This window comes from Pogona vitticeps, chromosome 14 (assembly GCF_051106095.1).
Source record: "Pogona vitticeps strain Pit_001003342236 chromosome 14, PviZW2.1, whole genome shotgun sequence".
NCBI classification, from domain to species: Eukaryota; Metazoa; Chordata; class Lepidosauria; order Squamata; family Agamidae; genus Pogona; species Pogona vitticeps.
Window position 1 is genome coordinate 3,087,519 of NC_135796.1, and position 27,482 is coordinate 3,115,000.

General features: G+C 47.8%; 2 protein-coding genes across 3 annotated transcripts in view; one reads left to right on the forward strand and one right to left on the reverse strand.

Annotated features, from left to right (window-relative positions):
* The window catches only part of GAS2L1 (growth arrest specific 2 like 1), a 46,920-nt gene extending 33,803 nt beyond the window's left edge, over positions 1-13,117 (forward strand). For both annotated transcript variants that reach the window (XM_072983749.2, XM_072983750.2), the window contains exons 4-6: positions 748-844; positions 4,766-5,150; positions 9,814-13,117. In XM_072983749.2, coding sequence (XP_072839850.2) covers positions 748-844; positions 4,766-5,150; positions 9,814-11,473 — 2,142 coding nt within the window. In that variant the 3' untranslated portion in view covers positions 11,474-13,117. The remainder of the gene's footprint in view (positions 1-747; positions 845-4,765; positions 5,151-9,813) is intronic.
* A 3,041-nt stretch (positions 13,118-16,158) lies between these two features.
* RASL10A (RAS like family 10 member A) overlaps positions 16,159-27,482 on the reverse strand; it is a 14,237-nt gene continuing 2,913 nt past the window's right edge. The window contains exons 2-3 of the mRNA XM_020800798.3: positions 18,991-19,115; positions 16,159-17,041 (exon numbers count right to left, since the gene is read on the reverse strand). Coding sequence (XP_020656457.1) covers positions 16,771-17,041; positions 18,991-19,115 — 396 coding nt within the window. The 3' untranslated portion in view covers positions 16,159-16,770. The remainder of the gene's footprint in view (positions 17,042-18,990; positions 19,116-27,482) is intronic.

Genomic DNA, 27,482 nt, shown 5'->3' on the forward strand with positions numbered 1-27,482 from the left:
AATCTAGTCGTACATTTCTGTGCATCCGCTTTAGCAGGAGGTACTCAGCCATGTAAAATTTCTAGGACTTCTCTTTCATGAGAAAGAAACAGGTGGGGTTGTGCTCTCTGAAACCTAAAAAGGTGTAGCTTTGGCTTTCATGATGCCCTTCCTGTTTCTGCTTTATTTTTTCCTTCCTCTTCCCACCCTTGCGACTTTTACAATTTATTTATTTACAATATTTTTAATGTGGTGTTTCCGTCATTCGTGGTGGAAAATGTCATTCCAGGAGCTGCTACTTCTACTACTATTGTGTAGTTACAGTAGTTAAATTCTGCAGTGGTTACTATCATGGTGGTAGTACTGTAGTAATTTACTGATAGCATGAATAATGCTGATAAGAAATGCTGCTAGTACTACAGTAGTAACATTTCTTTTTGGTACTCCTGGTACTTTGTCCCTTTGGCCTTTTCCTCTTTCTCCAAGGATTCCCGTCACCTGTGGCCACCCTATAAACGAGCGTTCTCCCAAATGCCCTGTCCTCAACCGCCCTGCTCAGCTCTTGCAAACTCAACGTTGTGGCTTCCATTATTGAGTCGATCCATCTTATATGGGGGTCTTCCTCTTCTCCTGCTGCTTTCAACTTTTCCCAGCATGATGGTCTTTTCCAGAGACGGTGCGCCCTCTGCTGTTCCGTAAATGTTTTACACCAAAAGAGCCTCGTGTGCTTTGAGTCGGCAGGTGATGGTTTTTTCCTTGCCCCCACAGGTGCTAAGGAGCCACGTGATGGTGCGGGTTGGCGGCGGCTGGGACACGTTGGAGCACTACCTGGACAAGCACGATCCATGCCGTTGTACTTCTTTCTGTGAGTATGATGACTTGCGATTGCCTGTCGGCAGTGTTGTCATGGAGCCAGGTTTCCCCATTTTATACCTCTGGGGCTTCCTAGCTGCCTAAGCCTATGACCGTACCTCCTTCCCCCCAATGCACCTCTTGGACACTCTTGCTCCCTCTAAGCTTCACAGCAATCCTGATGACAGATGGGAGACTCATTTTCCCAGGGACAGTCGATAGTTGCAGGTTATCTCTTGCTGTGATACAAAGGAGGTCTTAGTTTTGAACCAGCAATGAAGAGCCGTTAGTCTTACACAAGACCGGCTCTTCCTTTGTAGATATGGACCAGTCCTGTTCCCTGCCTTTCTGGACTCTCTTTGGGTGGCTGGAGGCTGTCTAGGGAAGATCTCACCTGGAATGCCTAGTGATTGAATAGCACTACTGAAGCGGAGACGAGCGACAGGATGTTGCCCTTTGTCATTTGGCAACAGTACCCCCTCGTGGCTTTAAAAAAAAACCCAAAGGAAACCGCATGGTCATTACAAATATAGAAAAATGCAATACCTTTATTAGAGCACTAAAAATCAAACCATCCATGCAAGCTTTCATGGCTTTAAAACCCCTTCTTCAGGCCACACACCAGTAGCTTGTGAACAGGGCAGAAACGTGGTAAATGAATGTGCCAAAAATTAATGGCAAAAAAAAATTGTCAAGCAATGAAGGTGAGTTTAAAGCTGGTTACAGGCAAGTTGTGAGTTGTGATTTAATGCTTTACCGTGGTACCACGTGGCTGGAAAATTCCGCTCAGACAGTATGTCGCTTGTTTGTGGCTGGAGTTGCCTTCCATTTATGACTTCATATTGTCCTGGGTTACCTTTAACGACTTTTCGGCATTGGCTGTCATAATCTGTCCCAATTAAATGTAGGTGAAAACGGGCTGAAACGAGGAAGGCCGGGTTAAAAAGTCAGTGATTCGGATAAGGCTCGTAGAAATTATTGTGTTTGATTTTCATCAGAAAGTCACGAAAATGAAAAAGTTAAAATAGTAGGTAAAATAACACATTGGTGGGTCACTCCGAGTGTGGACATAATTAGCCCCGGCATAATTAGCCCTCTGATCTGAAGGGAAGAAGGTGAGAAGTTAGGATCGCTCATACACCACCATCCTTATCTTCAACAGGACCTTCCTAATATAATATCATCATCGTTCTCTTTGAATTCTCTCCGGTGGATCCTTGAGTACTCCAGCCCCTCTCAAGGAGGCACCGTGGGGGGGAATCGATCCGCCAACCTCTGGCTCCGCAGCCACAGACCTAAATCCATGAGCGATCCAGCAGATTGATTTTGTCTCAATAGATTCTTAAATTTCCTTCTCGTCTTGGCACTGCTGTGCTCACCTTCTAGATCTCAGCTGCTCAAGCTAGTCTTGCTGGAGAAGCCATCCATCATCCTCCTTCCAGCTTCAGCCAGTCTGAAGCAGGGCAAAGCAGCAGCAGAGGGCCCTCCTAGGTAAAGGGTTCCCCTTGACATTGAGTCCAGTCGTGTTCGACTCTAGGGTGCAGTGCTCATCCCCGTTTCCAAGCCGTAGAGCCAGCATTTTTGTCCGAAGACCATTTCCGTGGCCACGTGGCCAGCGCGACTAGACACGGAACGTCATTACCTTCCCACCGAGGTAGTCCCTATTTATCTACTAGCATTTTTACATGCTTTCAAACGGCTAGGTTGGCAGGAGCCGGGACAAGCAACGGGCGCTCACTCTGCCTTAGCTTTAAATATTGTCTTTTAATGATGTGAATCACCGTTGTGTACTCCTTTTTTCCCCCCAACTTTTTGTCTTCTCTTGTTGTAAGCCACCTTGGGTCTTTTTCAAAGGAGAACGGTGCAGTAAAAATAGTTTAAACAAAACAACAGACAAACAAACAAACAAAGATCTTGCGCGGACTTGAACTCTTAACAATATCTATAATAGAAAATCATGCAAAACCTCAAAGAGCAGCAGAAAGACAGAGGGAGGCCTGTGTCAGCTGGTTAATGAAGAAGGAGGAGGAAAAGATAAGTTTTCCCCTTGAGAAGTTTACATTAAAATTCAAAGCATTTAAACAAACAAACAAACAAACAACCACCCGTTGGTTCAAAGTGGGGTCCCGCTGGGGGTCCTGGCGTGTTTCTAGGGCCTTTACCCAAATGGCAATGGAAGGACAGATTGGGTTCTTTTTAAGGAAAAAGGTGGGATAAAAATATAAATACATAAATATCAGACTCATAAATAAATAAATTTAAACCCCCCAGGATATTAGACAAGAGACTTCTTTAGGTTTGGCGTAGCTTATAGACAGCTTTTCTTCCATCCATGCTGACCCCCCAACTGCCCGCGTTCTCCCGAGACCTTTTCTGTGAAGGGGAATCCAGACCAGATCATCAGAATAAAATAAAACGGTGACCTTCTCATCTCCCCCACTGAAAATCCAATTTTAAAAAAAGAGAAGAGAAAGATGCTGATGTGACTGGGAATTCTGCCAGGTGGCCATTTCTTCGGCCTCCTCTTTGGCATTGCCCACATACTTTGGCATCTGTTTTTGCAAATGGAAGCGTTTTGTTTTTTTAAACAAAGAAAGAAGCAGAGAACTCAGCTAGTCATCAGCTGAGAACTGCCACCTCTCCTTCCTTCCTTCCTTCCTTCCTTCCTTCCTTCCTTCCTTCCTTCCTTCCTTCCTTCCTTCCTTCCTTCCTTCCTTCCTTCCTTCCTTCCTTCCTTCCTTCCTTCCTTCCTTCCTTCCTTCCTTCCTTCCTTCCTTCCTTCCTTCCTTCCTTCCTTCCTATCTTCTTGCTCTGCTTCTCAGTTTCAGGATCTCAGACTGGTCAAATTCAAATACTTGGGGACAATCCTTCCCTCCCACTTTCAGAACCATTTGAAACTGACTAATTTGACATTTTTCTTGCGCAGGATGGACTTAATCTTGCCCAGAAAATAGATAAGGAAGGCCCCAGAGAGTTTGGGGCTTGGAGTTACTTCCCAGGAAATCTCACAGTCCCCATGGGGACCATACACATCAATCTTTTGCAACAGGCAGAAGACAAGAGGGGCGCCCTGGACAAGAGCTGAGAATAGATTCTTGGTAGCCTCATACCAAGTCTGTTTCTCAGTGTGGGTTGGGTCAAGATGCAACTGGAAAAAGGTCATTCCTCGTTATTAAATGCAAGTGCAGGCGGTGCCTTTTATCGGACCACTAAAAAATACATAAGTAGAAAGCGTTAATGGATGAAATGCACTTCGTCAGGCTTTAAGCTCCCCTACCTCATGGGGAGTGCAGTTTCTTACAGACACGTATCATCAATTTTTGGATGGTTGCTTACAATGTTTCTGCACTTTCCACGAAGGACGTGTGCTTAGAGCCTGAGGAAGTGGGTTTCATCCATGAAAGCTTGCTACTTATCCACTTTTTTTATTTGTCCAATAAAAGGTATTGCCTGCCCTGGCATTCGTGTAATCCTGGGGGCTGCACGGCCTATTCCTTTTTTCCCCTCTTTAGCAAGGTTCAGAATTTGGGTTTAGCCTACTAACCAGATGGTGATTGCTTTGAACCTTCTGCCCTATGCAGGTATATGGGGAGGGGGGTAAGGTAAAAAATGACAGTGATCTCTCTTGCTATTCCTGTTGTCCAGAGCTTGGCCGACGGTTCCACGAATTCTAGAATCTGGTCTACAAACTCCATGCACACCATGAAGCCATGAAGCCATGCTGGCTGGGAAACGTAGTCCCAGAAAGGAACGCCACCAAGTTTGATGCAAGGTCTTTTGTGTATTGAAGATCTGGGTGGACTGGCCACCAAGAGAGAGGGTTCTAGATGGTTTTCCGTGGGCTCAGTTTAATTTCAATTTTTTTTTTTTTAGGTTCATCTCATGGGTCTGCGCTGCCCGTTCACTTTTCCTGTCTTCTGCCTCTCTTTTTCAGCTCACCGCCTGACGCAGACCCGGGGGCTGGGCTTCTCCCCGCAGAAGGCGGCCAGCCCGGGAGGTTCCCAAGCGGCCAGTCCCAGCACCCAGCGCCGGGCTGAAGCCCTGAGCCTGCACAAGGCCTCCGAACCGCTCCGCCCAGGAGACCGGCGGCTCTCGGCCGGAGGGGATCCGGCTCACGCCAAGGGGCATCGCCCAGGCTTCCCGGGCAGGAGAGCTGGAGAGCCCACCCTGCCGAGACAAGCCCCCACGTCAGCTGGAGGCCACGACGGGCTCCCGGCTCGGTCGGGCACCTCAGGACAGAGCTCCGCCAGCCCCTTGAGGGGGTCCACCGCCCAGGCTCAGCGCAACACCTGTGATTCTTCACAGACCCTCAATGCCAGGTAAAAGGTGCCAAGCGCAGGGGGTGGGGGAAGGCAGCCGGCTTTGGCATCGGTCCGTCTTATTTCGTTGCCCTGTACGTGCAACGCAGAACTCGGCGTTGTGCACAGAGTGCCCCACCAGGACTCTGGAGACCTGGTGCAAATCCTGCTCAGCCCTGGGAATTCGCAGAGGGTGACAACAGCAAACCACCCTTTAAACATCTCGCAGGCCTGAAAGTATCCTATTAGAGTTGTGGCACAAATCAGGACGTGGTGGCGCTGTGGGCTAAACCGCAGAAGCCTCTGTGCTGCAGGGTCAGAAGACCAGCAGTCGTAAGATCGAATCCACATGACAGAGTGAGCGCCCGTCGCTTGTCCCAGCTCCCGCCAACCTAGAGGTTCGAAAGCATGCAAATGCAAGTAGATAAATAGGGACCACTTTGGTGGGAAGGTAACAGCGTTCCGTGTCTAAGTCGCACTGGCCATGTGACCACGGAAGATTGTCTTCGGACAAAACGCTGGCTCTGTGGCTTGGAAGCGGGGATGAGCACCACCCCCTAGAGTCGGACACGACTGGACAAAAATTGTCAAGGGGAGCATTTACCTTTTTTACAAATCAGGAACGGCTTGATGCACCTTGAAACAAGAACACCATTTCAGAATCCCAGCTGGAAAATTCCAGGATTTGTAGTCTAGGAAATAATATTCGTGAGCGCTTTGGCAGCCAGACGCCGTCCTTAAAAGTCCTAAATCGGTTTCCTTTGGTTCTGGAGATTCCTGCTCTCCTCCTGAGGAGATCAGTTTTGGCAAGTAGTTATCCCTATGGCGGAAACAACCATTTTAATTCCTTTTATGTCGTTACACCCGGGGTTCATCCCAGGAGGATTTGCAGGGTGACTCATGAATTGCACGGGAGAAGGACCTCCATCCCACAACTGGAGTAACCGGAGCCTTTCCCCAAAAATCCAAGGTTACAATTACAAGCCACCCAAACACATGACCCACTTATTTTGAGCAGGGAATCCAAAACGAGCAGCATCCAAATGGTATCGGAGACAACCTCCTCCCAGGCTTCTGATCTCTTGTCCTGTGGTATCTTTACTGCCATAAGGACTAGAGGCTTTTTTTTTTTAGCAAACAAAATTAAAGATGCTTGGGCATCTAAATTTGCTCTGATCTTCTGGTTTCCTACCAGCAGACAGGGTAGGGTGCGAACACCGGAAGCTCCAGTTCCACTATCTGGTTCCCCCTTAACCCAGGATTTTCCATCATATGTTGCTTCTATTGCCTCTTTCTCAGGTCCGCTCTCCGATTTGGCAGCCCAGCATCCGGTCCCTGTGTTCGGGGTGGTTTCTGCCCTCGTGCTTCCTGTTTTTCCCTGGCTGCTTCCCTCTGTGTGCACAACACGGAGGGAACTGCTTAGTTACCTCTGTGCGTGGCTGCCAAAAGGGGAGGCTCAGCGGGTGTACATGCACCCACAAGAGAAGGCACAACGCAAACACAACAGCTGTGTGTCTCCGTGAGACACAGTCCCTTCGTTGCCAAATCTAATGGCCCAGGAGCCTCCTCCCTTCATTCTCTCTGTGCGTCTGTCTTTCCCCCTCCTCTCTTCTTTGTTTTTTATTTTACTTACTTCTCTTTCCCTTTCTTTTTTACTTTAGAAAAGCAGGTTTCTAGTCCTTAAAACTGTGCAAGTAGCCTGCCGCTAGGGCAGAAGCCGGGGATGACCCTGGAGGTCAGCGGGGGAAGAACGGAAGACAGAAAAATAAAAACCCGCTTTCTGTTCAATGTGATGCTTAATCTTCCTAGCCCAGGTTTGCCGGCACAGTTGAGAGAAACTCTCTAGAGTCTAGGGAGGAAATCTTTCACGTCTATCTGGAGATGCTGGGAAGCCAGTGGATCCCTATGCACGAAGCAGCTTTTCTCTTATTCAGCTCGGCTCTTTCTTCTAAAAATCAAACAAGGTCCCACTTTTCAGGGTTGCGAATCAAGAGCTGGTTTAAACAGAAATACAGAAAATGGTTTCGTATTGAACCTGTTGACCGTACATGCAGAAAATGGTTTCGTATTGAACCTGTTGACCGTACATGTCTTCTTTCCCCCCATTTCTTTTGAGATATCCTTTTGGAATTTAGAGCTTCAGCTCAGGATTCAGGGGGTGATGCCCTCGGAAGGATAATTAATTTTTAAAATTTTATTTAGAGTTTGGAAAAGTTACCTTTTTAGACTGCAGTTCCCCAGATACCCCGCCTGTCCCCAGATTCTGGGATTTGCAGTTGGAAAAAAAACAACGGAAACCCAGTAAATTTTCCAGGCTCCTGGCAATCTGATACACTCAGAGGGCATCAGTACCCCTTCTCCTGATGCACAGCTTATTAATTATAAAGCTGCTCTGTCTTTTAAAAGGCAACCAACATGAATCTGACCAAACTTCGGGAGGCAGTGGAAGACAGGAGGGCCTGGCATGCTCTGGTCCAGGGGGTCACGAAGAGTCGGACACGACTTAATGACGACGTCTTTTAAATAAGTTCCCCATTTTTCTCTTTGAGTGTGTGTGTGTGTGTGTGTGTGTGTTTGTGATTGTGTGTGAGTGTGTGAGAGTGTGAGTGAGATACTGCTGCCCCCTAGTGGTGTCTGCAGGAACTTGCTTTGGGATGGTGCAGTTGCGAACTACTGCTTAGTGCGTAATCAACCATCTCTTGATTTGTGTCTTTTTCCTCTTTTTAAAGAAAATATCAATATACAGTATTTGTAGATATAGTCATGTGATATACAGTCATGTGAAAAAGAAAGTACTCCCTCTTCGGATTCTATGGTTTTACATATCATAAAAAAAATCATCTGGTCCTTAGCAGGTCTGGAAATTAGGTAAATAACAACCTCAGATGAACAACACATGGCATATTACACCGTGTCATGATACAAAAACAAAGCCAAATGTTTGAAAATCGAAGTGCACCTTGTGATTCAATAGCTTGTAGAACCACCTTTAGCAGCAATAACTTGAAGTAACTGTTTTCTGTATGACTTTATCCGTGTCTCACATCATTGTGGAGGAATTCTGGCCCACTCTTCTTGGCTTCAGAACCAGTTTTGGCCAAGCGTTCGCTGTCGGACAGATGCCCTCACATTTGACTCTAGAATACTTTGGTATACCAGGGAATTCATGGCTGACTCAATGATTGCTCAGTGCGTTGGTCTTGTGGCTAAGAAACAAGCCCCAATTACCTCCATATCTGGCACATACCTGAATAATGGTTTTTTTTATGGCTTGAAGAATGCTTTTAAAAAACAAACAAACATATAGACGTCTTGTTATTCATGTATATGCCATGCGTTGTTCTTCCTCTGAGGTTGCGTTGTTCTTCCTCTGAGTGTATGTATCTCATTTTCAGACCTACTAAGGACCAGATGATTTCAGACCTACTAAGGACCTGATATGTAAAACCATAGAATTCAAAGTGGTGTACTTTCTTTTCCAGATGATTGGGATGCCACTGGGCCCATTTACATAGCTGTCAGTTCAGTCTGTACATTTCTTGCTATTTGGTGCTGTAGGCTACTGCCTTAAAATTTTCTTTTTCATTTAAAAAAAATCATAAGTGTTATATCACTAAAGCAGCATATACACTGATGTGCAATTATGTAAGACTATAGAAAGGCTGTATTGGAACTGGCCGTGGGCGACGCTTACAATAGGGAAGGCATAGGCTAAGGAATACATCGGTAAAAACTGTAGTAGAGGAAAAAAAAGAAAAAGTGATTTATTGCTAAGCATTTACAAAACTTTTTAAAAAGGGGGGGGGGAGGTACAAGTGCGGTGGCCAACAGTGGCCAAAAACCTGAGGCGTTCGCAAAGTAAATAAATCAACAGCAACATTCACATGTGCTGAAATGAAAAGAAAATGATATAGGGAGTGGATCGTTTTTAAAAGGCCATGCTGGCAAGGTAGTAAAAAAAAAAAGAATCATTTGGCTGGCCAAATGAACCCACATGTGAACAGAAATATACTAAACGTTTTAAATAACGGCAGAATCGACATATATGGTGTTCTTTTTGGACGTGTGGCTGCACTCTTAGTTTTAGAATTATCCTAGGCAATTCAAAAATGGATGCCAGTGCCATCTCTGAAGGTTGTGCCTTCCTCATTCTTACTCCTGAGGTGACCATCAGGTAATTTTGCGCAATGTCTTTCTCTGAGGGAGACGAAGAAACTCGCATTGCCAATAATAGCTCCCCCAAGGCCCCATATCCCCCCCCAGTCCCACGTTCTCATATCTCTCAGAGCCTAGGCAGAGCAGTGTCATGTATTTGCTGTATTACTTGTGCTGATCTTTACTTATTGTTACTTGGTGTGTGTGTGTGTAAAAAACTTAGTCTGGCTAAGGAAGAAGCCAAAAACTGTAAAACTCAAAAGTATCTCTGAAAATTTCTTTAAAAGTAATTAGAAAACATTGTTTCTTAATGGCTAGAATGATTTTATTAGGACCTAAGACACTTCTAAAATGTAGTTTTGTTACAATCTTGTTACCTCCCCCCCCCCAAAAAAAAATAACTGGTTGCAGGTGAGTAGGTTGTGTGTAATTTTGTTTCCTCCAAATGCAGAGAAATTGTATGACGTGCAATATTGAGGCGAAGAGGATGATAAACCTTCTGCTTGTGTTTGCTTCTCTTCCACGGCAGGCTCCTCCCGAGGGCCCGGCGTCTGTCCGGAGACAGCGATTCTTCGGCCTCCTCCATACCGAGCGGCACGCTGGGAAGAAGACGCCAGGAAGAGGGCAACCCGGGATTCAGGAAGGAGGCCAGCCGACGGGGCTCGGAAGGGACCGGCTTGCAAACCCTCGCCAGTCCAAAGAGGCAGCTGGACAGCCGCAGTCAGTCGCGAGACCGGGCGGCCCTGCCGAGACCATCGCCGGCGGCCAGGAAGGCAGAGCCGGAGGAGCGTGGCCGAGCCCGACTCCCAAACGGGCACAGCAAACCGGGAGCGGTCCAGAGCCCCCGCCCCAGAGCACGCAGTCAAGGGAGACCCGCTGGGGAGCCCGTCTTAGTCATCAGCCGAGGGAAAGACGGCCAGCACTCGTGGGTACGAGCGCGGGACCCCAAAGACAGCCCCGGAGGCTCGGGAAGGAGCACGCCCCGGACCAAAAGCCCAGCAAGGGGACATTTTGCTTCGGGGAGCACCAGGAACCCCGCCCTGGCTAGCCGCCGGGGATCCCTCCCTGCAACAAAAATGACCGATCCCTCGGTCCGAGGACTGCCTCCGGCCACTCCCGGCTCTCAGAAGCAGCGGAACGTGACTTCGGCGGGCCCACTGGGGACCACGGGCAAGCCCCGGTCCGGAGAGGGCTGCTACCCTGCGGAGAGCTTGGGGCAGGAGCTGGAGCAGCTGGCCCGCACCTTCCGCACGCCGCTGCGCCTCGACCCGAGCCAGGAGCAGCAGCTTTACCGGCGGCTGGAAGAGGAGTTTCTGGCCAACTCCCAGATGATGGGGCTGGACGAGGAGGAAGATCAGGGACCCGTCGAGCTCACGGGACGGGCCTCCGAGGGCCCTCGGCTCATGCCGGCCACCTCTGACCAAGGGGCGGCCGACTCGGCTTACTGCTCCTCCAGCTCCTCGTCTTCCTCGCTCAACTTCTTCACCAAGTATGGCCTCCAATCCGAGCCCAAAGATGAATCCAGAAAGGGGGCCGCCTCCCACAAGCCCTGGGCTCCCGAATCAGGCCCCGCTCACCCGGACTTCCAGAACGGCTCGGCTGACCCTCCCGACCTCTGGGACTCCCCGTCGTCTCTGGAGCGAGCGACCCGGTGGAGGAAGCCGGCCCTGTCGAGCTCCTCGGACGAGAGCACCTGCTGCTACCTGGGCTTGAACGACCTGCAGGAGGTCCAGGAGGGGACGGAGATCTCTTTAGGGGACGGTCCGTGGGGCCCCGGAGAGCTGGGGGCCTCAGACGGGGATCTGGGCTCCTCGCCCCCCGAAGAGCACCTCGCCACCCCCCTCAACGGCGTTTCCCCCCAGGAGGCGGCCCTCGGCCCCAAGGCGTCCTCGATGAAACCGCACCGTGTGCCTTCCCCCTACCGGCTGAACCTCTGCCCCAAGATTAAGCCCCGCACCGACTCCCAGCCCGACAAAGCCCCCTCGAAAATCCCCACCCCCGTCAGCTACAAGGCCGTGGGGAGCAGCAGGCCCCCTCCCGCCGAGGGGGGCTTGCCCAAGGGCAGCCCCTCCCGGCGCCCCTCGGATCAACGCCCCTGGGCGGCTTTCCACAACGTCTTCTCCTCCTTCGCAGAACCCCCTCGCGGCCCGGCGGAGTCGGGAGTGGCCGACGAAGGGGCGTGGGCGTGAGGGGTCGGGGGGGGACGACGGGGACTTCGCCTCTCCCACCTCTCCGTAGCTGCTTCCACCCGTCGCCCGCTTCTGTCTCTTCCCCGCGGACGCTTGGGGCATGTGACCTTGATATTTGCTGCTATTGCTCTGAACAGACAATTTTTTGTTGTCAGGAGGACAGGGCCTTTGATCTCAAAGGCAGTAACGTCCTTTTCGGGGTGTGTGTATGGGGTTTTTGTTTGTTTTTTGGCAAACTGAGGCTGAAGGATAGCATGGCTTTAGTTGCTGTTCCGTTTTTCATGAAATGCTCCCAGGGAGAAGTCCTTGAGCACTGGAGACACCGAGGGAGGCTTCGAAGGGTCAAACTAGACGATCCCCTTAGCACGTAGCGGGGAGGGGTGCTCTCGCAAGTGGCAAAAGCCATCTGTTTGTCATAGCATGTGCTTTTCCTCACCTCCCATTATTCTTGCATTTAATGTGCTTTGCTTTGTAATGGATTCCCGGAGGGTAAACCCACACGCTTCGCTCACAAGTCTGAATTGCCGCAGGACTTATCCCAAAGCAGTTCCCGTGTGCGAGGGCAAGCATGTTAATCAGAGGAAATGCAGATTCCCTTTAAGTCTAGTTTGACCCTCTGTGAGTCTGGCTTGGAGGTCAATATTCATTCCTTTGGTCGACCATTATAAAATGTCGAGTCTGGTTTTATCAACTTTCTTGTTTTCCTTAGGCCTTCAAATTCCTTAGCACTTTGGCTCTCTTAAACCTTGAAGTCCTCTTCGTTGGACTCCCCCCTTCTGCCAACCCTTTTGGGGGTGTTTTGAAACAAAACCCAAGTGGCTATTCTTTGTCTTCTTGTAGACGATAGAAACCTTTGGACTCCCACAAGGCGTGATGGGTGTATGTGTGTGTAGAAAGTGTCCCCAGAACTGGGGGGGGGGGGAAGACACTGTGGTGTGACTCTCACTATGCAAGTTGGCAGTGCTTCTGAAAATGTTATGTTTTTTAGCAGATGATTATGCTTACAACATCGGCTGGGAGAAGTTGCTTTCATCAGAGTGCAACTCTCAGATATTCCATGGATATTCTGGGGTTGTCTCTAAAAGTACAGTAGGATCCCTGTATCTGCGGGATCAGTATCTGATGTTTGAAAATATTAAAAGAAAAAAACTTGAAAGATGTATTTTCATGATGTATTTTCCAGAACTGGCCACTAGAGGGAACCAGAGACCATGCTGTGTATTATTGTTGAAGAATACATAGAATGATCTCTGGCGCCCTCTAATGGCCAGTTCTGGTAATACATGGTGGAAGTAAATTTTCCCATCCTGATTTTTTTTAATGAGTCCTTAGTCTGGAAAGGGTGGGAAGGGAAGGGGGAGCTGAAGCTTTGCACAAGGTTTTTTTTTCTTCTTCAGCGAGACCCTCATAGCTTTCCTGGGATCCGGGGCCAATAGGATATCCTTGACCCTCCCTGTTCCATCCCAATGTACTGTAGGTGTTTTTGATGATCTATGCATATTTATATAAGTAATAATGCGGGCGTTGACTCTCCTTGTGAGCGTGGTCGCCCATAGAGTGCCCATCCTTTGACCCCATGAATGTAGCGCATCATACTGACCCACAGGTTCTCTTGAACCCAGACAGTAAATATGGAGAAATCAAGGGGTTGGCGTCTGTGACTTTATTGCTTAAGGGAGGCGTGTGGGTCTGTGTGTGGGGGGGCGGTTGTGTGTGTGAGTGTGTGTGGCAAAACACACATATTCTGTGGATATGGATGGGGTTCGCTCCAAGCTGGGGAACGTAACTTTTAGAACTACAAATCCCCGTGGGACTCCCGTGGACACATCATCCGCATATGTTGATTCGCTTGTCCATGATCTGAAAATATTAAAAATATGAAAAGAAAAAAACCCAGAAATATATATATTTCTAATGACAAATTTCCCAGAATGGGTAACCATGTTATGTACTGCATTCCCTGGAGAAATATATTCCCACCATGCCAGAATTGACCACCAGACAGGTCTAGAGACCACGATGTGTGTCGTTTTTGCAGTAACCCATGTTTTTCCATTTCTTCTAGTGGTACTCTGGCACCGACATGTGGCTTGCCCAAGGCACACAGGTGGCAGGGCCCATATAGCCCATGAGCCACACCAACGCCAGCTGATCTTGGCTGCCCCCCCACCCCCACCTCAAGAAGCATAGTGAGGACTCAGATTCCCAGTCCGTGGTTCCATCCAGGTACCAAGCGATACTTTGGGCCAAGGGGGTCTAAATCGTATTCATTGGGAAGCTCTTGTCGCTTTCTTGTGACGGTGAGTTCCACAAGTGAACAGATCATGATGCAAAGAACTGCCAGCTTTTGCATATTCTGCCGAATTCAGTCCTGCTGGCTCGGAGCCAAGGCAGCAGAGGAAGCATCTTTTCAGCCCTCGGGAGTCAGAGAGGACAAGTAAGTCCTGTGTTACCAAATCAGTTCTTCTCCTCCGTAGGCCTGACGGAAACTCTGTATTGTTTTTTTTCCTGGCCCCTGGTACAACATGACTTGGTGGGAAGTGACAGCCCTTCATTAGGATTCATTTGAACATGATTTACCAGTGATAAAAACAACACAGAAAGGAAATACAGTGGTGCCTCGCTTGACAGTGAAATCCCTGTAAAACGAAAACGTCATAAAATGAAATAAAGCACATTGAAATGCATTGAAAACCGTTCAATGCGTTCCAATGGGCTGAATAACTTGCCGTCCAGCGAAGATCCTCCATGGGGCGGCCATTTTCGGTGCCTGTAAAGCGAGGAATCCGTCCAAAAACACAGTGGGGAGCCATTTTGAGCAGCCGGCGGGCATTTTGAAAACCCGACGATCAGCTGTTTTGATCGTCGTAATGTGAAGAATATGTTCCCGAAGCAGGGAACCGATCGTCGCAAAGTGAAAAAAACCCATTAAAACATCGTTTTGCGATCGCAGTTGCGATTGTAAAACATTGTCGTAAAGCAGATTCGTCGTTATACAGGGTAATCGTTAAGCAGGGCACGACTGTACGTGTATGTGTGGAATAGTTTCCGGCCAGAGTGAGCAGCACGGGATAGAAAATGGTTATTAAGATGAGAAGATGAAAAGTAGGGAAAGCTAGCTTTCCTGCCCCATGGGGGCCGACCCAAGACATCTGGCTGCCTGAGGCCAACCTCAGCTGAGGTGCAGAAGGAGTCTGGACTCACATGGGGAGCCTTCCTGTCGCGATGGGGAGGGAGAGCGTCCCACGCCCTCCGAGGGCCCCAGATGGATGAACGGAGACGTACGTGTGGGGGGGATGGGGATGATGGCAACGGCTGTCCACCATTTCAGAAGAGAAAGTGGGTGGTACTGTGGGAGGCCGCTTTGATGGTGGAACAGCCCGGCTTGAACCAGAAATTTCAGCTGAGAGAGAGAGAGATCGTTTGGGCTCTTTTCTCCCTCTTCCTCGCAAGGTAAGGTCACCTCTACATAATAATAATATCTTTTTTTAAAATTTCAAGCATGGTATGGGTTGAGGTGGCTGGACCTCATCTAGGACTACCAGCACCTGTTTCACCGGAGGAAAAAGGGCCTTTCGAGCCCCGAGGTAGTAAGGCTCTCTTATTGTGACTGGAAGTCCCAAACCAAACGGGAAGCAGAAGAAGAAGACAACAATCCAGTCAGAGTCCAGAGCAGACGCTTAGTCTGGCAACGGATCCTCCGTTTGACGCCTGCCTCCTACAATTCCAGAAGGGGCTTCTGGTTCATCACCCTCGAAAGCTTCCTTCTGTTTTTGCACCTTCAGGTGACAGGCAGATCCCTCTCAATGTTATTGTTCTCATGCAATGGGATTCAGAGGCGGTGGCCTGGGAAAGAGGGTCCCCTTGTGGACTACGACTTCCAGATTCCCCACTCAGCACCGTAAATAAAACACCTTTTCCGATCTCGTCTCAGCGGCCGTTGCCGATGGACCCAGAGCCCCCTTTTAGAGACCCTTCCCAGCCAAACTCTCCACCCACCTGTAGAATCTGTCCCAGATTAACAGCAGTGACTGACTTCATCATCCTCACCATCATCTGAGCTGGAAGGGACTGGAAGAGTCCCTCCCCTGTTAAGGAGGCCCCGTGGGGGGGATCGAACTCCGAACTTTTGAGTTCCGCAGTCAGAGACCTCAATGCCTGAGCCGGCCAGCAGTTCTTACAGGGGCCAGTCCAGGATGGGGTCAGGACATCCCAAGCAGATGTGGTATTAAACGCCTACACCGGTGTAGTAGCTATGCATTTAGAGGAAGTCCATGGAAAGCAAGTTAATCATGACCTTCGTGGCTGGTTAACTCTCAAGTCTGGGGTGGAGGCTCTGAATCCATTCCGGGTTTTATTTTTGCCCTCTGCAAGAGTTACCCAAGCGGTCAAACTTCAGCACCTTGGAAAGCTTTTGTAAAGTGCGGACTACAACCCGGAGCGGGTTCACCACCCTCCGCCAAATGAGAGCCATCAGCCACCACCAAGGTGATGCTGCTTAGGGTTTTTTTGGACTTCAATTCCCAGAATTCCTCAAACAGAATTCAGGGAGTTTCAGACACCCACCCACCTGCTACCTACAGACACGTATGTTTTGCTGACCTAGAGTAGCATGGGCTACTCTGGGGAACGCTGGGAATTCTCCCCAAACACCAATCTGGACACCTCTAGTAGACACTAGGCAGGGTTATAGAAGATTGGGGTCACTTTAATTGCCGTGCCGATAGCTTTGGGATCCTTGACATCCATAGTTGTAGATCCTCTAGCAGTTCCTCGCTGAAGTCCCATTTACCCCTCTGCCTGGGCTGCAGCCATTAAATCCCTGGTGCTGCTGACAGGTACATATTTCCCACAATGCCCTGGAATGACACTGCAGGGCATTGTGGGAGAAGCAAAATGGAAGACAGCCTGACTTACTGCTGCCTTTGAGGAAGCCTGAGGTGAACCCTGAGGCTGGCAGAGGGGCCTGGATCCACTGCCAGCTTTTGCTGAGCCCCTCAAGGATGCCCCGTCCGAGACAGAATACTGGGCTAGATGGTTCTGGTATGCCATCCACAAATCTGAGCTGCCCGTCTCTCCTTTGGCCGCATTTAACGGCACCCTCTGGAGGAGCAGCCCCCTTTTCCCTCACAGCAAAGGCCACCTCCGTGGTCCATGCCCAGCTTTTTTCCAATGGCTACCAGGAACGGGGGCCTAGTGGCCAACTAGGCGCAGCCTTTTGCTCCAGGGCCCCCCAGTTGTTGAAACCCATCCATTGGGTGTAGTCAAGGCGCCCTCTGGTGGCCGGGGGCTCCTCTTCACATCAGGCTGCACCTGTTTCTCTGCAGCGCCCCCTGGAGGTGGAGGGCGGCGTGGCTGCTCTTGCCGCTATGGGCCACCGCGCTGCCGAGCAGCTCCTTGAAGAGCAGGACCACGTGCCAGTTGTACTTGGCCGAGCACTCCAGGTAGCCGCACTTCCAGCTCTTCTTCACCAGCATCGAGAGCGTCCGCCGGGGGGTGAAACGCTGCCTTTGGAGGTCCCTCTTGTTCCCCACCACAATGATGGGGGCTTCGCTGGTGCTGCTCGCTCTGGAACAGAAAGGATGAAAGGCCGCTCAAGCACCCAACAAATGAAGAAGACAGAAGCCCAACGTGGAGCCGAATACTGATCGTCCAGCTCTGAACCCAACGGGCACCATTTGAGTGGTCAGAACCTGCGGGGGTTAATGGGGTCCTCTCTCTCTCTCTCTGCCCCTACATCTCTATGGTAGAAGCCCAACCAGTTGAACACCACAACCCACCCCAGTGGCCATGCATTTCACTGGATAGTAGCAGTGTCAGTCCTAATAGTACTAGAACATGGGTGGGGTCTATGGACGCAATGGACCAGATGTCCCCCCATCCCCACCCCCTGCTTTTTTCACACACATACACTCCAAATGGAGAACTAGACCCCTAGAAGTCTGCAGGTGGTTAAACTGCAGTACTGCAGTAAAGACTCTGCTCACAACCCAGGGTTCGATCCCATGTAACCATCTTGAGGTTCACTCAGCCTTCCATCCTTCCAAGGTTAGTAAATTGAATACCCAGCTTGCTGGAGCGGGGGGGGGGCACACAAAGTGTAGCCTGCATAATTAAATTGTAAAAACTGCCTAGAGAATGCTTTAAGCATTATGCAGCAGTATATAAGCAACACACTGCTTTTTTTTTTTTTTTTTTTTTTTGCTTTGCTTCTCAGGTTTAAAGCTTCTCTTCCTCTCAAAAGCATTTCTTTCTGTTTTCCACCAGTGAATTTTCATTAATGTCTGAGTTTGAAACAAAGGCCAACTTTCATATTTGTTATAGTCGTTGCCCACTAGAATGTCTTAGGTGAGACATAAGGAAAATCCAATGGTCCTCTAGATGGCCTTGGGCTACAGATCCCATTGTCCTTGACCACTGGCTGTGCTGGATTGGGGTGGGAAGTGGTCAGGGCTGGCCTAAGAGATTTTATTCGCTGAGGCCAAGAGCAAGGTATTCCCCCCCCCCCGTCACTCAACTGGACTGGGGAACTGAACCTTAATTTGGTGTTGGTTCAGTCTGAAGCAGCAGTTTAGTTTAGGCGGCACAGAGAGGTTCTGGGACACCTAGTTCTGTTGCTCCCATCCTCCCAGCACCCAGTGTCCAAGGCAGCTACCTCCCTGTGCCTAACGGTAGGACCGGTTGAAGGCCACCAATACCCAGAGATTCTCCATCCTAATCATGAGATGAAGGCAAAGAGTAGCATGAGAGATCAGGTAAAGGGACGAGAAAAGATCACAGATGAAACCAACGGAATTACATGGCTCCTTGGCTTAAGAATAAAATAACAGCATGCATCAGTGTAACCCAAGTCCTGTCCCCCATAGAGGTCTGGAAAACAAAGGTGAAAACTACACCATGAAAGACCTGTGGATCCACTTGCTGTGCAGTTGCCCTGGGGAGTTTGGATTCCCATAGTCTGCCTGAATTAATGGGTCACACAGGGAGAGGAGGAAATTGGTTAAGCAGCCTTGTTTGCAGCTTGTTCACATAGCTCTCCTATAGCCCTGCAAGAGAACTACTAAGCACTGACCACAAAATTCAAGCAACATTGTCACAGTCATGACAGCTCACAACCTGCTCTCTCTCTCTCTCTCTCTCTCTCTCTCTCTCTCTGTCTGTCTCTGTGTGTGTGTGTGTGTGTGTGTGTGTGTGTGTGTGTGTGTGTGTGTGTGTGTGTGTGTTCACTTGCAGAAGAGAAAAAAAACCTTTCAGGGGTTGAAGCTATATCTCTCAAAGTGAGGAAATTCAGACCACAGTTCAAAACACACACACACACACATTCTGGGAGGCTTGTTGTGGTTTGGAATTAGGAAAGAGCATTAATCCTCACCATCATCACCATTTCCACTTTTATTCAAGGCATCTCAGCATCATCATAACACAGATTGAAAAAAAAAACTAGACAGGATCCTTCTTATCCACCTCCCTAAAATCTTTGGCATCTTTCAAACAAAGAGAAGGATGATGAGCCCCACCTGTTCTCCTGAATCTGCTGGCGCAGCATTTTCACGTACTCAAAGCTTTCGAGGTTGCAGATGTCGTAGACCAGGACGAAGGCGTCTGTGTTCCTCAGCCCTCGGCACTTTAGGTCAGACCATTCCTGGGGACGAGGGAGAAGATTCGGTGCCATGAATGAGCGCAGGGTGGAAGGAGCTGGGGGTCACCTGCTTTCATCATCCCTCTCCCCCGGGGATGTGTTGCTAGCAGCATCAGGCAAGAAGGCCTTCTTGGTGGCAGCACCTCATCTACATAACTTTATTCTAATTGGTTTGTTGATTTGTTCTGTGGGGTCCCGAGGGTGTCAGGTTTTAACCTGTAAACTGACCAGAGTAGGGCTTGCGCTAATGGAATGATATGTAAATCAAATTAAAGCAAAGCAAAGCAAAATAAAATAAAATAAATAATGGACAGCAGTCATTGGCTCCCCCCGTTGATCATTTTAAGCGAAAGGAGGAATGATAGTGGAATAGTAAATTTTGAAGGGGTGCAACCCAAACGGGAGTCAAAAAGTTTGGGAGGGTCCACCTCGACAAACCCGTCGTAACAGTGTACATTGCCACCAGGAGCAGGTCTTTTATACAGCTAACAGATCTTAATTGCCCATTCCAGACAAAGCCAGGAGCCACCTCAAAATGCTTTGGGTTGCAAAAGGGATCAATGGTAACAATATCACACGTCACAAAATGTGCCCCCACTCCTGTCACTATGAGGATGGCACCTAGGTTCAAATGGAACAGATAAACCTGGATGAATACGTGCGATTTATTCTTGTTAATCAAAAAGTCATGGCCTTAACCTCTGACCTTTTAGGTTCTTGGCTCAATTTCTCTCTTATTATCTGCCATCTTGTTGCATCCAACTTACGATCATCCTAATAGGGTTCTCAAGGTGTGTAGGATATTTGAAGAATGTTTTTACCATGTCAACACCCAGTGAGTTTGCATGGCTGAGCAGGAATTCGAACCCAGGTCTCCTGAGTCCTAGTCCATCATTCTATCCACTACACCACACCGACTCTTCCTATAAATTATGTCCCATCAAGTTGGTTTCAACTTACAGGGGCGCTTCCCAGGGTTTCCTACGTACAGAGTAAGCAAAAGTGGTTTATCCTATCTGGGGATGCCCTGGGACTATGCAGCTTGCCCAAGGCTACCCAGGCTGGCTCTCCTCCTGGGAGGCACAAGCAGGGAATCGAACTCCCAACCTCTGGCTCTTCTGCCAGAGACCTAACTCACTGAGCTATCCAGCCAGCAGGGAGTAAGGCAGGAGTAAGCAACTTCCGGGGGGGGGGGCAATGGCCACTTTTTTGACTGGCCACTTGCTCCAGAACGACAACGCCCTAATGGAAAGGGGAGGGACTTAGTGGATTTTCCCTGTTATATTTTATGCAGCTGATAATAATAAGAATTCTTAATTCAAACAAATAAAAATGACATTTCTTCCACAAACCTCCTCCCACTTGAGTAATTGTTCCTATGACTGTTATTAATCTTAATTAGTTAGTAAAAGATGGCATCATCCTTTCTGCCGCCCACTGAGATGTCAATCAAAGTTTGATTAAAATTAAAGATGGCATTTCTAGATGAATGAAATGTAATTCATTCTAGAATGATTTTCAACCAGCTTTTGGAACTCTGGACTTTTAATCTGCTTTGCAGCAACAAGGGGGGTGAATTAGGTGGACTTTCGGGGAATTCCCTTCCCACCAAACAGTGCTATGAACCTAACAGGCTACCTAAATAACCAAATTTTGCAAAGGCGGTTCTGATAACAGGTGTGGTTTAAGCAATAAAGGAAGAAGCCTGTAATTTAAGATTTCCTGCACAACCCACACTTCACTTCCTCTTTCAGTAAATGCTCAGACCTCCATAAACACTGGCCTTATAAATAAGCAGTTGATGCTGCAGTTTACCACTGAATTTCAGAGACAAACCATGTACAGTATTTAAAAAAAAAGAATGCAAAAATCAGTTTGTTTTTAAAGAATGCAAATTCTGGGAAAGCAAAGCTTTAAAGATGTTTTAGTCATAAAGCACACCACACTGGCCAATGAAGCAACCAAGGAGATCCATGAAGCTCTCAAAATTGGTAAGAAGTGATACAAACAAAACTGTCCAGGTTCAAATTCTGGCAGCTGTTTTTTTTTAAAAATGGGAATTTTTGAATTGGCCTTTGTAGTGCTTCTTCATATCTTTCTTCCATTTCGATTCCACTTTCATGAGCTAAGGGTGGCCTATTGGGCCCTCTTCCTCCTCCTCTTTTCATCTTCACAATTACCCTGTGGTGTAGGTCAGGCTGAGAATGTGTCAATGGTCACCCAGTGAGTTTGATGGTTGAATTAGGATTTGAACCCTGGTTTCTGGAGTCCTATTTCGAAAGCAGAGATAGTTGGGACACTAGTCAATTAAAACAGTGGCTCTGTACAAACAGTGTCAGGAGTAATCTACATAATGCAATGGAGAAACAAAAATGTGCTGGAGTCTTTACAATCCTGCATGCTGTCTGTAGTATAGGATGGGAGGGACTTATGACTGTCAATCAATCCAGCACTAACCAATCGTTGCTTCCTGCCTTCAAAGAAGGCTCCACCTTTCTGCTGAGCTTTTTTCCCCCTTCTCTTTAGTCTGTTGGAAGCCAGCTGGTTGTTCGTTGATCTGCTCACAACTGTAAGTAATGAAACGTTTTTATTGTATTCTCGAAGGCTTTTACGGCCAGGATCTGGCGGTTGTTGTAGGTTTTTTTGATCTGTTTGGCCGTGTTCTGGAGGTTTTCCTTCCTAACGTTTCACCAGTCTCTGTGGCCGGCATCTTCAGAGGACAGGAGTAGGAACTCTCTCTGTGTTCTGGTGCAGTGTGTCGGGTATCACAAATACTCAACTATCCCACACACTACATCAGAACACAAGACAGAGTTCTGACTCCTGTCCTCTGAAAATCAAGACCATCCACGCTTTTGTATTCCTGATCACTCTGTGTAGTCGCGAAAGCTGGACAGCTAAGAAAGTTGAAAGGGGGAAAATGAATTTGTTTGAAGTGTGGTGCTGGAGGAGAGCTTTCTGGGCTGCCAGATAGACGGACAAGTGGGTCCTAGATCAAATCAAGCTTGAACGCTCTCTGAAGGCAAAAATATTGAAACTGAGGCTGTCCTACTTTGAGCACATCATGAGAAGGCAGGATTCTCTGGAAAAATGCAATACAGCTGGGAAAGGTGGAAGGCAGCAGGAAAAGAGGAAGACCCAATATGAGATGAACTGACTCCATCAAGGAAGCCACAATTGCAAGTTTACAAGAACCGAGCCGAGCTGCTGAGAACAGGACCTTTTGTTGATAATTCATTCATAGAGCCATCATAAGTCAGAGGCAATTTGATGAAACATAACAGTTACCCAATACCGTCATGCACCAGAATGAGGCATTTTAGACCCCAGAATCATGTTTTTGTTCCAAAATCCAGGCAGATTTAAACCTACAAAGTAGACATTCTTCACCTCAGTCACCTGCAGAGCTGGAAATAAGGTGTCCAAGTTTCAATCGATTGCCATTTTCAGCTTGCTTTTTAACCCAAATAAAAGGGATTTAAAAAATTATCCCAATAAACCTATTAGGCTTCTTCTTTTTTTGTTGTTTAAGGAAACATTTTGTTCCAGCCTGTGTAACCTGCTGGCTTATTGACGGATTTGGTAAAGTCTGACACTAAACTTAATTCAATTTGAAAATGTTGGCATGAGGCTTATTAAGAATTGGCCCCACTCACTGATCCATTATGGAGAAATTCTTTTGCTAGCTTAAAGAATGGGCTGTTCTAACAAATGAATCACGAACCTCTGCTGCCAGGAGCTCTGATCTGCTGTGTGTGTGTTTTTTTAAAGCCTTTTCTCAAAGAGCTGCAGGATCCTTTGACATCAACGACCTTTTTACATGCAACGGTAACCTGACATGGTCTGATCCTGATTACGTTATCCCATCCACCTCCTGGCCTCTGCCGATCTGTCTTGTCTCCCTTCCCTCCACATTTCATTCTGCACGCAGCATCTTCTGCTGGTTGAAGTCTCCGGTTGCAGAGCGCTAAAGGTTGGGAGTTCGATTCCCCCTCTGGGCCTCCTTGACGGGCTGGACTAGATGATCCGTCCGGTCCCTTCCAGGTCTGCTGTCCTAAGATAATGATGATTGCCTTCTCCAGAGCTGAGCTGGCTAAGTTTTTAGCCTATGTACTATCATCAAGTAACAATTCTATAATGTAAGTTACTATTTCAGGAACCCTATAAGCAAGTGTGGGAGGACAGGTAGCTACGTATACCTCTGTTTTTCAATATTTCACAACGGGTAGCTCATCCATGTTCCAGCATATATATTTTTTGTAGTCATACAGAAACTTAAAATAAAATAAAAAACCACACTTGCAGCTGGTAAGATTTCACCAGAACTCACTCCCACCCCCCCCCCCCCCCAGCCACACAATAAAAAAAAGGGCATTTGGCTTTTAAGAAAAGAGAAAAGAGGTGGCTTAAAAACCACAGATTTTGGAACATGGGGTTTTTAATACTTGCCAGCCTTTTGCAGCTTACCTCTTAAGTCCTAAGGGTTAGAAAAAAGACACGGAAATTCCCTCAACCGGAAATGAGATGGCTAAAAAAGCTTCTCCACCTTGGATGTCACTTTCTTAATACAAGCTGAATAGCTTTTATTGGTTGGATAGCTCTGTGGAGCCGGAGGTTGGGAGCTGGATTCCCCACAGTGGGAAGCAGCCCGCCTGGGTGGCCTTAAGGCAGCTGCATAGTCCCAGGGCAACATCCCTCCCCCCTGCCACCAGCAAAAGAAGGGATTTGAAAACCACTTTTGTGTATTCTCTCCCTGAAAAACCCCAAAAGAGGTCACCCCCATGTCACTATTGATTTGACAGCACACAGTTATTATTCTTATTTTGAAAGGCCCACATCTCCTGCTTCCAAGATTTTAGCAGACATATCTCTCATAAGAGCTAGAAACTTACTGCTTGGAAGGAAGGAAGGAAGGAAGGAAGGAAGGAAGGAAGGAAGGAAGGAAGGAAGGAAGGAAGGAAGGAAGGAAGGAAGGAAGGAAGGAAGGAAGGAAGGAAGGAAGGAAGGAAGGAAGGAAGGAAGGAAGGAAGGAAGGAAGGAAGGAAGGAAGGAAGGAAGGACTGAGGATGGATGGATGGATGGATGGATGGATGGATGGATGGATGGAAGGAAGGAAGGAAGGAAGGAAGGAAGGAAGGAAGGAAGGAAGGAAGGAAGGAAGGAAGGAAGGAAGGAAGGAAGGAAGGAAGGAAGGAAGGAAGGAAGGAAGGAAGGAACTGATGATGGATGGAAGGAAGGAAGGAAGGAAGGAAGGAAGGAAGGAAGGAAGGAAGGAAGGAAGGAAGGAAGGAAGGAAGGAAGGAAGGAAGGAAGGAAGGAAGGAAGGAAGGAAGGAAGGAAGGAAGGAAGGAAGGAAGGAAGGACTGAGGATGGATGGAAGGAAGGAAGGAAGGAAGGAAGGAAGGAAGGAAGGAAGGAAGGAAGGAAGGAAGGAAGGAAGGAAGGAACTGATGATGGATGGAAGGAAGGAAGGAAGGAAGGAAGGAAGGAAGGAAGGAAGGAAGGAAGGAAGGAAGGAAGGAAGGAAGGAAGGAAGGAAGGAAGGAAGGAAGGAAGGAAGGAAGGAAGGAAGCAAGGAAGGAAGGAAGGAAGGAAGGAAGGAAGGAAGGAAGGAAGGAAGGAAGGAAGATTATTAGAAACCACCCACTTGGTTACTAAGATATCACCAAAAATCACCCAAATTTTCAAAAGTGTGTCAGCAGTCATAAGGCCTACAAATTGGATTTCCTTTTTTTAAAAAGTGAAATGAGGTTGTTAATAATCATGGGCTATAGCTCTACTGGCAGTGATTGTGAGCCTGGGCAACTATGTGGATGTTCTGTGCGAAGAGCCAATGCACTAAAGCACATAAATAATGGTGTGATTAAATAATAGCTGGCATCCTCCAGGCATGGTCTCTTAGCCCCTCTCCAGTCTGGACGACCACCTGGGGCCTTGGGGGGGGGGGGAGGACAAGCCAGAATATCTCGCAGACCCTGACTTCCTGCTGCATCTATTATTAGACTGATATTGTCAGCGTCCCACCTCTCCGTCTCAGTTCCCTTCCTTTCTGACTCTCTAAGGACCGGACCTGCCTTGCCCATGTGCATCTGCCGAACACCAATTAGGATGAGGGTTTCCGCTTCTGCATCTTGAATGTCCCTTCCTTAATACAGATGAGTTGTATGTTTTTACTGCTTGTGTCTCCTTCGCTGTGGAACGAACACAGCCCATCTGTCAACACTGTACTTACTCTGCTACTGAGAAAACCCTGAATAGTTTTTCTCCTCTTTTATCTTGTGAACATCCACAACAAAGACCACCTTTCTCATTGCTCCTATGGAATCAGGTCATATACATACTGAAGGAAGCCGCATGGAAATGAAACCTAGAATCATGGAGTTGGAAGGGACTCCTAAGGCCATCTAGTCCAACCCCATGCTTAAGGCAGGAATCCAAGTCAAAGCAGATTCAGGCAGAGGGTGATCCCATTTTCTCTCAAAGGCCTCCAGGGTTGGAGGGCTCACCTCCTCCCATGATCAAGGGTTCCGTTGTTGGTCTACTCTATTAGAACGTTTTTTCCTGATATTTGAACGAAATTTGGCTTTACGTCCTGCACTCCAGGATGATTGGGAACAGATCCTGCCTCTCTTTTGTAGGACAACTCTTCAAGTTTTTGAAGAATTCTGTCATCTCTCTCCTCAGCCTTCTTTTTTCTTCAAGGCTAAACCATGCCCGGATCTTTCCCTCTTTCCTCCTAGGAGTTGGCTTCCAGTCCCCTGACCCTCCGTGTTGCCCTCCTGTGATCTGCTTCTAATTGGCCTGCATCCTTCTTTGCAAAAAAGACCCCCAAGTGCCCTTAATGCAGCGATATTGGAGGTGTGCATTTCACCTTGCAGTCAGGCTGCATTTCCGGTGCAAAGCAAGGAACTGAGCATCCGCCTGACTCTGCAGAGCCATGCCTAGCCCTCTGTCAAAACTGAGAGAGGACATGTGAGCAGTATGATGCTTGATTCCCCCCGCCTCTTTTTTACATTCCTGGTGTACCCTACAGAGGTGTTAGGTGCGAAAAGGTGACTTCCAGCCCCACAAATGTTACCCAGCTATGTTTTAATCATTGGGTGGAAGAGAGAAGTTGGAAGCTCCCTCTGCTACTAAAATTTCCTCTCTTGCATAATCTGGAGGGCTCCAGGAATCCTGTTTTCTTCTGCATTAGCCCACCTCATGTCAGCCTCACCTAATGGTCTCATGATGACACATGATGATGATGATGACTGTAGATGTGGTTTAAACCCCTCCTTTTCCAAACATCTGGGCAAGTTCACAGTGTACCAAGAAGCCAGGTGAATGTTTTATCACAGCAGGCAAGAAAGCTGAGCTGGGCTCACAATGCGAAGGAAGCGCAGTCAGATGGCCGCTTTTATCTCGGGCCTCTTCAGAAGCTTGTGAAATACAGCATTCATGAAATTATTCATCAATGTTGGATGCTGAAATTAACCATAATTTCCCAATCAGAACAGGCATCTATATTATACAGCTGGGGTTTATCCTGCTGTATTTTTTTTTTTAAAAAAACCTCATTCATTCATTCATTCATTCATTCATTCATTCATTCATTCATTCATTCATTCATTCATTCATTCATTCATTGTTTTGGGTGGTTAAGGGGACTTTGATCAAAGCCTGGCTCAATCTGGTGCCTTAGAGGTTTTCCAATGCATGGAACAAAGATTTGGAAACAGAACCTGCTAGTTAAGACTGATTGAAGGTCTTATTTACATTCTTATCTGCCAGCCTCCCTGCAGTGTACTGAGTATCTAATGTCTTGTCTGCCCCACAGTTTTAGGACCTACAAGAGAAGGAAACTGGCTGGATAGCTGAGTGGTTTAGTTCTCTGGTTGTGGAGCCAGAGGTTGGGAGTTTGATTCCTCCCCACTGGGCCTCCTGGTGAAAAAAAAGCCAGCCTGGGTGACCTTGGGCCAGCTGTACAGTTCCAGGGATCCCCTCTAGAAAAAGGAAAAGGTAAATCACTTCTGAATATTCTCTACCTGGAAAACCCCAAAAAGATTCGCCATAAGTCGGAATTGGCTTAACATGATTATTAGTGTTATTATTGTAGGAGAAAGGCTGCTAATGAAGGGGTAGGTTTATTACTGCATGGATAAAGAGACAAGTTACTTTAAAAGCCATGTGATTTTTACCTGTGGCAATCTAAGGGGGGAAAAAGGCTTTAAAAAGAATGTTGGTTAGTTTTTCTCTCTCTCTCCTCGGGGTAGTTTTGAATTCCAGTTTGTTAGTTCTGTGAAGACTACAAGCCATGTGCCTGTTGAAATGGATTACAGTCCACCAAAGCTTACACTAAATAAAAAAGGTGTTAGCCTTTCGGGTGCC